The 13,103-nt window shown below is 39.1% G+C and overlaps 1 protein-coding gene across 5 annotated transcripts in view; it reads left to right on the top strand.

Moving 5' to 3' along the window:
- Positions 1-4,318, top strand: part of ACSL4 (acyl-CoA synthetase long chain family member 4) — a 76,366-nt gene extending 72,048 nt beyond the window's left edge. For 3 of the 5 annotated variants that reach the window (XM_029240271.1, XM_029240272.1, XM_029240267.1), the window contains one exon: positions 1,470-1,749. In XM_029240271.1, the coding sequence (XP_029096104.1) occupies positions 1,470-1,627 (158 nt within the window). In that variant the 3' untranslated portion in view covers positions 1,628-1,749. Of the gene's footprint in view, positions 1-1,469 lie in introns of all 5 variants that reach the window. The other 2 variants (XM_029240270.1, XM_029240268.1) reach the window with 1 other exon arrangement.
- The last annotated feature ends 8,785 nt before the right edge of the window (positions 4,319-13,103 follow it).

Genomic DNA, 13,103 nt, shown 5'->3' with positions numbered 1-13,103 from the left:
TTCTGGAATACGACCTGTGTAAGTAGGTAAAGTAATATGAAATAAAAGGTTTTGGAGCCAGATCAGTATTTGAGAATTTAACTATTCCCTTGAGATCCAAATGTGACCTTATTTCAGGCACCTCTGTATAACTGAGCTATAATCTATCATCAGAGTAGATATGGTTAATTTGAACAAGTTTTATATTCCTTTATTACATTTTTAGGCATTACTTTTAGGAAGTTGGTTCTAAGTAATTTGAAACATTACTTTTCACACTCAGCTTTATATTTTTCTCTTATTTTAATGAGAAACTCGCTAATTCACCCAAGCTTTCGTAAAGCTCAGACTAGCATTAGAACAAAAACTTCATTGAATTTGAGTTCTTTGTGCTTATCACTGAAAACCAAGTTGTTTCTCAGGTTACCTAGGCTGTTTAGCAGTAGTTTTAAAACATGCAGATGTTTGCTTCTTCGAAATTGCTATTTTAAATAATTGCATATAAAATGAAGCTCATCTGTAGATTAACATTACTGTTAGTAGGCCTTCAGAATTTTAAGGATGACCTTGTATTAATAATAAGTAACTTCATTGAATATAATTTATTGAGTTTAAAATTATTGAGTACTGTATGGATTGCTCCTATGTCCTTATTTTCACCATTTTCTTACGTTTCTTTCAACATGTGTTGTGTTGTCTAACTCAAATCCAATACGTGCTGCATCAGTTCTTATATCGTTTAAGAGTATGAAACTCACAACCCCCCTTTTGATTCTTATTTGAATTAAAATAAAGCTTGCGAAGAACAGTTGTCTAGAGGCTAATTTTCTGTAGAATGAATGAATAAATATGTATGTTTCTTGAGGGCTCAGTGTAGCCTATGGATGGCAGTGAACAGAACAAAGCCCCTGCTTTCATGGAGCTTACATTCTAGTAGGTGACATAAATATATAATATATGAGGCGGTGATAAGTATTTTGCAGAAGACATAGCATAAGAGGATACAGAGAGACAAAGGGACTTCTGTTTTGTTAGGAGTGGTCAAGGGAGTCCTCTCTGGGGCGGTGGCATTTGAACAGACACGTGGATGGGGTAGGGAGGTGAGCCATGCAACTACAGCAGGGAAGGCCATCCCAGGCAGAAGGCGCAACAGATAGAAAGACTCTGAAGAGGAGGGTGTCTACATATATATTAGGAAAAAAAACTGCATAGTCCAAAACCATTCAACTGAAACAACTGATGTGTACTTTGAGAAATATAAAATGAAATTGTAAGGTGGTGGTATCATTAATTAACTCTAACATACCGTTAAGTTTGCCTCATCACCTGCATCATCTAGGTGAATCCTGCAAAATTCATGTTTTATTGTTTCTCTCTCTCCCACTCGCCCCCATTTTCCTAACCCTCATCACTCTTCCCCCTTCTTTCCCCTCTCTCTCCCTCTCTTTCCCTCTTTCCCCCTCATTCCTACCCCCGCTTTCTCATTTCAGTGAAATTGGAGCGATTTGAAACTCCAATCAAGGTTCGCTTAAGCCCAGAGCCCTGGACCCCTGAAACTGGTTTGGTCACTGATGCTTTCAAACTCAAAAGGAAGGAACTGAAGAACCATTACCTCAAAGACATTGAGCGAATGTATGGGGGCAAATAAAATGCTGCTCTCTTACTTAGAATTGTGCAGGAGGCGGCCTGGTGGTTTTTCAGTTCTGGAGTTTTCAGCCTTGTTGAGCTGTCTGTTAGAATGTAAAGTGTATCATTCTAAAATCATGGTAATAAAAAAACAAAACCCAAAGTGATTAAAATAGTTGTCGAGTCTACTTTGACTTAGTTTTGCATAGTTCTAGTGAAGCTGAAACTGAAAAGTTATTTCCCTGTAGCTGTGTTATTAATTTTAGAGCAAAATTCCTGTTTTTAAAAATTAGCCTAAGATATACTTGTTTCATTAAAGAAAAATATCTAATGTTGAACAAAATAAGTTGGAGCTGGAGTAGAATGTAGTTTGAGGAAATTTGCAACTTCCAACGTCTATTGTCTTCCTAGCTCAGAAGATGCTCAAATATTAAGCATGACCAAAAAAATATATTAACACTACTCAAAGCAGAAGTGCTGCAGGGCTTTAAAATTCTCTTCCAACCATTTGTCTTGAATCATAATATACAGAATCAAGTAATACCTTGGAAACCATTTTAGCATTCATAATTGTTGTGTGGGTTACACATAGAATCATTATAATATTGTGAATAATTACAGTGCCTGAAGTAAGAATAAAACAATATAAACGCACCAAAAACTATCTAGTAATATACTTAAAGGGAAATTCAACTGCTTTTTTGAAACTTGGAGATGTGAAATCAGTAACTGTAATTATTTGAATGACTTAAGAGTAAAAGTACATCTTAAAAAATGCTGAACATTGCGTTTGTTCAAAATAAGACAAACCAAGAGTTAAAATAATAGAAAGTTACTCAAATTTTAACAGGAAGCATTTTCTCTGTTAGAAAAGGTGATGAAATCATAAGTATTTAGAATTCCAACCCTTGCACAGCACTGAACCTGGGAGAGGATTTAGACTTTGAACTTATCTTTGATAGCAGGGATTGATTTTAAAGTGTATTAAATCACACTTGTAATTTAAGGTCTGTTTGCTGTTGCTGATTTGATTCTTGATCAATTATTTGTATTACCAAAAGCCTTTCATTTTGCTTTAATTTTAGCAAAAGCGGGTTATGATGATGACTTCCCTACTATCTTGATTTAATCTCTGAATTATTAGTTAACTTGGATGACTTTTAGGAACTTAAAGGGAAGAACACACTGTTACCACTTTTTTTCTGTTTGAGAAGAGTTCAGAAACTGGAAATGCTGGATTTGGGAGGAGGGAAGTTACTCACTAAGGGACTGATACTTGTGCAGTAACTTGGTATGTGGGCTTCTTTTTGAATCTTTAATTAAAATCTGGGATTATATATCCCTGATAGGTATTCACACTTGAACCATAGTTACTGTAAAAAAAAAAAAATTCGTAATACTGTTATTCTTTGCACTTTTTTCTTAGTCATTTTATATATATATATATATATATATATACACACCTATATATATATGTTGCTTACATTGCTTTGTACAGATGTGGGCCACCACTGCAACAAAACACATTCTGTTTGCTCTAGAATATTTATAAAGAAAATATTTAAATGTTATGTATATGGTGGTATAAAGGAAAAATCATCTGGTGTTATTATAAGCAAGAATGTTCAGTGTTCTGCAATGTAAAATTTGAAGCAAGGTCTCCCTGAGTTATGTGTATGTGAGTATTCTCATCCTTCCCAACTTGCCTTCTAAGAGTGAAAAACCATTCTTACCAAGTAGACTACTATTCAGCTTCCACTGTTCTGGCCCACTGTCGATCCTCTAAGGATGATGTTCTTAGACTTTTTCAGTATGTGAGTCCCCTCCTTTTGGAATGGTGATTTTAAATGTGTGAGTGCATGCGTACTCAGATATTTGAACCCTCACCCGCTCCCATCTCCCAAAAGCTAGAACACTGCCAACTAATCTGTTGTATGGGTCCTTTAGAAACGCGTAATTAACACTTAAGGTTGGGTGCTGCTAATTCTTTGCGAAAATCCAAATATTGTTAACGGACCAGGGAGATGCCACTACCCCCTGATTTTTCCTCAGCAAATATACGTGTTTATGTAAACAGATCTTTCCATATTCATAGTGACTTTTCAAGTATTTGAGCGTAAAGATTTTGATCCTACCTTTTTTATACCTGTTTAAATTGTTCATTGTTGTTATTACATGTCAGCCATCAAATAAAGTTGTACTTAAAAAATTTCCTGCAATTATGTACATTTTAAGACGAACACTTGTGACTTTGCTTTAATTACATGAAAGCACCTTGCCTCCTTGATATTTGATATTCGTATTGATTTTTTTTTTTTCTGGAATGGAGGTATAATTGTGTCACTTTCTGGAACTGAGATACACATGAATGATTCAAAAAGTCAGAAGTTAAGGAGAATAATGTTTCTTTGGTCATAAAGACTGATTAATAATCCTCGCCTATATTTTCCTGCTAGCATGTGACAGATGTTTCTGGAGTAACAAGGTGAGAACAGATGAAAGATTGTGTGGTATTTGGGATTCGGAGAGAAATATTTTAATTTTCAAATGTAGTTACAAATTAGAATGTATTCATATTTCTACTTTCTGTTAAAATGCACGATTGCAGGATTGTTACTTAGGTTTTCACGTTTTCCTTGATGAAAAGCTTCGTTTGTTCTGGTTTTTAAGTTTGCACTCGAATCTTAAGAAATAAATCCACCCACGTTATCAAGCCAGTTTGTGCTTAATTATGCGTCAAGATAAAATGTGCAAGTTTGAAGAATACTAGCCAAACTTTTAAACACATATTTCAAAAGTCCTCCTCTCTAGGTTTATAGAATCGCATTAAGCAGATAACCTGGGTTGTATAAATCATATCCATTAGTTTGGAGGATTTGAACCCAAAGCTGTTAACTTTCGTACAGTTAATAGAGTAGAATCCCTCTGCAGCACTGATACTGTGGGACAAAGCATAGTCATGTTGTGTGGATTATTAGTACGTGCTAATAAATGGTAACTGTTACCTTTAGGCTAATTAAAATTTAGGGAGAAATTAACTTATCTGAGTTTGCCACTCACTCGCTGTGTGACTTTGGGCAATTCATTAACATCCCTCCACTGCGTTTCTCCTTCCCGAAAAATGGGGTTGATTGATAAAATAGGATCTACTTCAGAGGATGGTTGTGAGGGTAAAAATGAGTTAATCCGTATAAAGTGTTTAAAACATAGTAAACATATGTTAGCTGTTATCATTATCATTGTATCCGGGTAACATTCATGAGTCAAGTTATTTAACATATTGGTTTGCACCTCAGGGCCTTAAAGGACTGCTTGCCCCTGAAGACTTTGAAGAAAAACTTCTGGATTTAGAGGTGAGGAGACCTGGGCTCTTTCTATCACTAGTTTTGTAGCCATGGACAAATCTCAAAATACCCCCCTTAGCTTTAGTTTCTTCTTCCTGTATCAAAGAAAGAGAGAGAGAGAGGGAGAGAGAGGGAGAGAGGGAGAAAGACTGGACTTCAAAAAAAGACGCTTTGTAAAAAGGGAAAGATGAATGACAGAAGAAATAGGGAGTGTATTTGTCCCTAAGGCCCATCACATCTAGCTTTCATATTGTGATTTTGCTGTCCCAAGGTGATTTTTGGTTTGTTTTTTAATGATGCCCTAGGTCCCAAGTTTCCTATAGGGATATGGGGCTATGGCTGATGCCATCACAAGAAGTGAGGATTCTACTAGGTACAAGGAATTTCTGTTATCCTCATGTTCTCTCTCTTTAAAAATCAGAGTTGTGCACATATAATTTAAAGCAGTGCTTTCATTTTTTTTTAACTGTGATCCACGATGCTTTGCACACATGCTTATGTGTATATAAAACAATATTTTATGTGAAATGTTTATGTGAAAACAAACAATGTTTATGTGAAAAAACAATACTAATGAGACTTCCTGTTTCATTTATTTAAATGTTGGTTGTCACCCTCTAAACTGATTTCATGACCCCGCAAGATAGTGCTGTTCGATGGAACTCCTGTGAGGTTGGAAATGTTCCATATCTGTGCTATCCATTATAGTACCACTAGTCATGTGTGGCCATTGAGCATTTGAGATGTAGTTAGTGTGACTGAGGAACTGAATTTTTAATTTCATTTCCATGTTGGACAGCACGGCTTTAGAGAGTCTGCAAGCCACAGTTTGGAAAGCTCAGGTTGAAAGCTATCCTACGATGTCCGTGAAAGAAAGCTATCCCCTGCCATCATACTCCCACCTCCTCTACCTCAGTGGCAACCACACTCTTAGACCTCCCAGTCAATACTAGTACTCTCTTCTTAAATGAGAAGGCAAGGATTACCAAACCTTGGAAGACTAGAGAGAAAAGCAAGGAGAAAAAAGCAAATTGGAGTAAATTGGTTCCACAGGGTAAATAAAGAAAGCTTTAAAAAAAACTTTTAAAACTACCATTAAACAAGAACAGAAGGCTGCAAAAAAGGAATATATAGAAAACAAAAAAAATAAAAACATCTCTTAGAAATTATAAACATGATGGCTGAAATGAAAAATTCAAGAGAAAGGTTGAAATAGTAGAGGAAATCTCTCAGGAAGTAGAACTTTTGGAGGGGCCAAATGTTTTTTATTGTGGTAAAATATATATAATAAAGTTTGCCATTTTAGCCATTTTTGAGTGTACAGTTAGGTGACAATTATATTCACAGTTTTGTATGACCATCACCACTATCTAATTCCAAATAGTATTTTTTAAAGATGAAAACTAGGAACAAAAAGATAAGAATATTAAGGGATCAGCCCAAGTGATTCCTCATTTGAATAATAGAAGTTCTAGAGAGAGAGAATAACAACCAAAAAAAGGGATTACAAGAATTAAAGAAAATTTCCCAGAACAGTGTGGGTGGGGCTTGTTAAAAAAGCTTTGCTATAAGTTGATCCCGTGTCAGCAGTATTCATAATGACCCACACATTGGAAATAACTAATGTCCATCAACAGGAGAATGGACAAAGAAATTGTGGTATATCCATACAAGAAAATGCTACATAGCAAGTAAAAAGAGTAAACTACTGCTACATGCAAAGACATGGATAAATTATGTTCACAGATAATTATGACGTACGAAAGAAGCTATTCACAGTACATTATGATTGTATTTATATGAAGTTCGAGAATAGGCACAACAGACCTATGGTGATAGAATCCAGGATAATGGTTTTCTCTGAAGAGAGTGGTATTGCCTGGAAAGGGGCATGAGGGAGTCTTCTGGCATGCTGAAAATGTCCCATATCTTGTTTACATGAGCATCCAGGGTAGGTAGGGTCAGACATGTCCGGCATGAGCAGGTGAGATTGATAATATGGAGGAGAAGTTGAAAGTTGGGTGTATTTTGGTGTGTTGGAGGAGAAGAGGACGAGCCAGTTGGGTTCATCGTATTCTGTTCAGCATGTACTAATCATCAAACTGACCAGTCTTTGGAACAAATGTGTTTAATTAAGGGTGTGGGAGAACCTGAAAGGTTCATCTGATGAGAAGCATCTTTGTGGGCTTGATTGGGAGGAAGTAGACCTAGGTAGCTGTGAAGTGAGGGACACAGACAACTTGGGTGAACTTAAAATACCTGAAGTATGTCAGTATATTTCAGTGTTTGCACCCACTTTCAGTCTCAGTTGGGCTTAGTTTTGGAGAGACATGACATCATGTGCCTAAAGTTCATTTCTTACTCTCTTCCCGCTATTACCACCCTAGATCAGACCTTCACCCCTTTTCACCTCGAAGAGCTATACCGACCTCCTAACTAGTTTCTTGGCAAGTCTTTTCTTTCCATCACTGCCAGTATACTCAGTATACTCCATCTTGTATAGAGATCTGCCAAACTTACCTTCTTAAAATACCACCTTGTTGATGCTGTTCTTATTCAAATCAAAATGTCAGGTTGGTATTCAAGTCCCTGAATCAGAAGATCTCTCTTTACCTGTCTTCCCTTAACTCCATTCTCTTTCACTTCTGTTTCACTTCTGTGTTCTCCAATCTACCAAGCTCATCCCTCCAAGTTGTTCTTCACCCTGGCTGCACTTAGGAATCACAGGGGAAGGTTAACAGCAATAACAATGACCAAAACCCAAACAAACAAAAAACAGTACCTGTGCCTCGTCCTCTCTCATTGGCCAACAGTGACCTGTTTGCTGGATCTGTAAATTCCCCTATTAACACCTGTCCTTAGGATTAAACTACAAAATCATTCACGGAAGAGAGGGCAGTTTTCACAGGTTACCAAAGAAGGAGGCTCCTGGTTAACTGTAGGCTCCCCTAACCCTCTCCTGTTGATACGGGATTGATTTTTCTTTCGTGTTGATAGATTAGCTATTTCCTTTGACACTTGAAAACCTGAGAGATTCTGAGAGAATGAGGTCTAGAACCATTTTATTTCTTAGAAGATACTCCTAAGGGTATCAAGAATCAGAAACGGGCTCTAGGGGTGGGACCGCTTGGAAGTGCTAAACATCAACTTTACCTAATTCATATTTTTGCCTTGGGGCTGTGAGAAATCAATAATAAAAAAGAGTCAAGAGACTCCTAGGGACAAGGGAAAAGAAGAGAGAATATGTTGACCCATCCATGTATCTCTTCAGAGTGACTTTTGAAGCAGAATTATGAAAATGATTCTTTTGAAGTCAGGCATTTCTTCTTGTGCCCAGCTTTTTCTAGCTCGTAGAGTTATAAGAAGCTCAGAACAAGGTGTATATATATATATATATATATATATATATATATATATATATATTACAGACATGTCCACACACATTTTCTTTTTTATGGTTAACAGCTCTACCTTTGCAGTATCTTTTACATTCTTTAGGGTAAGGCATTCCAATGCCCACGTTCAGTTTGGGATGGTGAATTGTATGTGTCAGTATAGGAAAGTAGCAATGTAGCTTCCCAAGAGTGGGAGAGAGACGGGGCCAGAGAGGGAAATCAGGAAGGTTTCCTGCCTAGTAACTGAATCACGAACTATTTGAGCAAGCAATGCACAGAGATGATTTAAAATTTGTCAGATTTGCCCCCCAGCCTTCCTGGAGGTTGCATCATTTCTAAACTGGATCTGCATTTCATTAGCCATCAGGATTCTTGATGCTGAGAGAATTAACCTTTCTCAGGGAGTCCCAGTGAAGGAAAAGATGTGGACTCTTCTGTTTCATTTCAGCAGGAGTCTTTGTTTTCTCTGCAAGACGCCCCTTTGGCTCTCTTTGCTTGTGAATTCTTCCCTTTTGCTCATGATATAAACAATAGCTTTCTCGACCCCATCTCCTGGGGTTGTGGGATATCTTGGTTGGCCTTTGGTTGTGCTCAGAGAAGAAAAACTCCAAACTGGCCTGGAGCTGGATGACCTCATTCTCTTACAGCTCTGGGATTTTTTCTCTGAAGTTTTAAAAGATGGCTTGGGCACTGAACTTCTCTTAGATAGCAAAGCCGTTTCCATTTGAAGGCCCTCTTAAGTTCCAATAAGATTTCTTTTGTCTTGAAACATGACACTTAAGAAGTACTTCTGAGCCCTCTCATGTGTAGTATTGCTATAGAGGAGACAAAAGATGGTCTTATGCTCTCAGCATACAATGTCAGACTATGGGGGTGAATTAGAAGCTGAACTGTGAGCTGAAGACTCTAAATATGTAGGAATTTGGAAAAGACAGAGATCCTTTTAGGCTTCAGTTGTCTGGGAAGGCTTCCTTGGAGCCTCCAGTCTGCGCCTAATGCTGAAGAGGCAAGAGTGACTCTTACCAACTTCTAGCTAATAACAAAGAGCGCGCATCCATCTGCAGCAGCATCCCTTCTGTGCCCATCAGCCTGCAAGGACAAAGCGGGGTGAGAGCAACAGCAATGCCATGGGCCATAGCTTGAGATTCTCAACCAGAGATCTCCCAGAGATGCTAGGTGTGCCTGAGGTATTGATGCCCTCTGCCCTCGGAGTGGCCAGAGCTCCCTGGCAGGCTGCTTTCTTATCCATTTATCCTAGGGGGTCATATATGTTATCTATGTGTGCTATGTGGTGAAAACAATTGGAAAGCACTATTCTAGATATATCCCTTGTCTGAGAAAGCCCTGGTAACACATGGTCACAGTGCTTTGTTTTCATGTCTGTAGTTTCAGACAGACTGTCAGCTCTGGGAAGGTAGACAGATTGTGTCTGTCTTGTTCACTGCTATATCTCTAGCGCCTGCCACTGTGCCCAGCACATAGTACATTCTCAGGAAATATTTCATGCAAGTCAAAACCACAGTGAGCTACTACCTCACACCTGTTAGGATGGCTATTATCAAGAAGACAAGAAATAAGTGCTGGAGAGGGTGTGGAGAAAAGGGAACCCGCATGCACTGTTGGGTGGGAATGTTAATTGGTGCAGCCACTGTGGAAAACAGTGTGGGGGTTCCTCAGAAAATTAAAAATAGAACTACCATGTGATCAAGCAATTCCACTTCTGGGTGTTTATCTGAAGAAAATGAAAACATTGATTTGAAAGGATATATGCATCCCCATGTTCACTGCAGTATTACTTACAATAACCAAGATAGGGAAACAATCTAAATGTCCATTAATGGATGAATGAATAAAGAAAACGTGGTGTATATATACAATGGAGTAGGTGAAATAAGTCAGACAGAGAAAGACAAATACCGCATGATCTCACTTCTATGTGGAATCTAACAAAAAAAAAAGCAAGCTCATAGATACAGAAAACACTGGTAGTTGCTGGGAGGTGTGTGGGAGAAAAGGGTGAAGGGGGTCAAAAGTACAAACTTCCAGTTATAAAATAAATAAGTCCTGGGCATGTAATGTACAGCATGGTGACTATAGTTAATAACACTGCGCTACATATTTGTAAGTTGCTAAGGGAGTAGATCTTAAAAGTTCTCACCACAAGAAAAAAATGTGTAACTCTGTGTGGTGACGGATGTTAACTAGACTTATTGTGGTGATCATTTCACAATACATACAAATATCGAAGCATTATGTTGTACACTTATAACTAATTAATGTTATAGGTCAATTATAACTTAATTAAAAAAGAAAATATTTCATGAATGTATGAACAAATGAGAAAGTCTAGACCTTGAAGGATGAGTAAAACTTGGACAATGTGGAAGGGTTAAGCATTGGCAGGGAAAAACAGTATGAACAGAATCAGATGTGGTCATGGTGTGTGCCAGGCAAAATTTCGAGAGCAGCTGAGGGGCCCAGAATTATTCATGTTTTGACGCAGTGGGAAATGAGCAGGCTCCATCATGCCTATTGAACATAATGTTGGATGAATAAAGAGCCACTGAAGCATTATTGCCCCCAAACAAAGTCAAAATTAAAACAAACACGTGGTAGTTGACACAACTGGTCTTGATTTTTCTCTTAGCATCTAATTTCAAGTCAGGCTTTGCCTACCCACTGTGGGAACCAATTTCTCACTTGGTCTGGGTCCCGATTCCAAGAATTCCTAAATGTTCCCACGTCATCTTCCAGCTCAGAGGCCCTCACTGAAACCCCTGGCACCCCCGAGGCAAGGATGCTGTGCCATGCCTCATGATGCAGGGGTGAGGGGAGGTGAACACTGTTGTTTTCCTTATTCATACGTTGCGGATATTGCTTTCCACGTGGAGAAAGGGTCCGAATGGCTACTTCCTATTCAAAACATCTCAGATGTCACATCCGCGGGGACGTCTTCTCTGAGCTCTCCAAGGTTGAGTTAAATGCCTCTCTTCTGGGCCTCACAGCACCATACGCTTATTGTTAATAATGAAGTAACCACAGCTGACATTTTTGAACATTTAATATGTTCAAGGCACTATGCTAAGTGCTTTCCCAGCATTATCTTATTCAGTCCTTGCCACAAAATCCTACAGTGAGCGCTTTCTATTATTATTTCCATTTTACAGAAGAGGAAACCGGAGCGCAGAGAAGTTAAGTGACGTTGCTCAAGGTAACACAGCTGCTAGGTAGCCAAGCCAGAACGAAAATGCAGGTTTGTCTTATTTGCCTCTAATAGGGCCTTGACCACATGGCGTTGTAAGGGTCTGGGTAGCCCCCCCGCCCCCTAGAGTTTTAGCTCCATTACGTCAGGAAGCAAGTCTCATCTAGATCCCCGCTCCTAACGCAGGGCGTGGCACAGAAAAGGGCAACAAACGTGTGAGCAGAAAAACGAAGAAAAACAAAAACGCAAGGCTTCCACCAGATGGCGATGTGGGAGTCCAAGAGAAAAATGCCCTCTGGCTTCTTCCTTTCCCATTCCTTTCCCACAGAATACCCCAAGTCTTCACATTGTTTCCCAGAGAAGACTGAGTGGGCAGGAGAAACATTTTTCATGATAACGTTTAGGTATGAATTGACACAAATTTGACAATTTATGACCTTATGTTTTGGCCCCAAAGGGAAGGTTGACCTTACTCCACCCTCCTAGATTCACGCGCTTCTTTCAAAGATCTCAAAGTGGTTTTCAGACTCTTGTCATACACTAAAAAGCTAGAAATAAAATCCGAATTGCCCAAAGCATTGAAGGAGGCTGTGCACTGGAGTGGAAAGATTTCCTGACTGGGAGGCAGGAGACTTGGATTCTGATGGCTCTGCCATTAACTAATAGGGGACTACAGGCAAGTCCTTTCTCCTCTCTGGGCCTTCGTATCCTCAGCTGAAAAATAAGGGGGTTAGATGAGGGAACACAGAAGCTCTTTTTTTTTTTTTTCCTGCTAGCCTCTGGACAAAGGACCTTAGGCAGCAGCATTATAGCATGATGGTAATAGATTACGGACTCTGGTTCAAGTCTTGGCCACCTACAAGCTATGTGACTTTGAGCAAGTTAACCTCTCTGGGCCTCAGTTTCCTCATCTGTATAATGGGGTTCCTGTAAGGATTAAGTGAGATAATGCATATAAAGTGCTTAACACAATGCTCGGCACACATAAGCTTTCAGGAAAAGCTATTATCTCATAGAGTTAATTCACATTTTAGCAACTCCATCTAGAGTTTGGCTATACATTTAGTAGTCAGGAAAATGGGGGGGAGCTTTAAGTAATAAACCACAAACAATCAGGGTTGGCCCTATCATAAGAGTAAACACATGTCATGTGTACAAGACAAAGTTAAGTGTGCGACTGAAGCAAAGAGCTGCAAAAGTAACCACAAACAATTGGAATCCTCATACATTACTGGTGGGAGTATAGAAAAATGCAACTACTTTGGGAAAAGGTCTTGCAGTTTCTTATAAAGCTAAACTACATCTTCCCTGTGACCCAGCATTTCTCCTCCTAGATATTTACCCAAGAAAAAGGAAAACATATGTTTACAAAAAGATTTGTTTGAGGGCTTCCCTGGTGGCGCAGTGGTTGAGAGTCCACCTGCCGATGCAGGGGACACGGGTTCGTGCCCCGATCCGGGAGGATCCCACATGCCGCGGAGCGGCTGGGTCCGTGAGCCATGGCCGCTGGGCCTGCGCGTCCAGAGCCTGTGCTCCGCAACGGGAGAGGCCACAACA

This window comes from Monodon monoceros, unplaced genomic scaffold (genome assembly GCF_005190385.1).
Source record: "Monodon monoceros isolate NGI ecotype Baffin Bay Population unplaced genomic scaffold, NGI_Narwhal_1 Super_Scaffold_22, whole genome shotgun sequence".
Classification (NCBI taxonomy): domain Eukaryota; kingdom Metazoa; phylum Chordata; class Mammalia; order Artiodactyla; family Monodontidae; genus Monodon; species Monodon monoceros.
The sequence above is the reverse complement of the archived record's forward strand: the minus strand, read 5'-3'. Positions and strand labels throughout refer to the sequence as shown.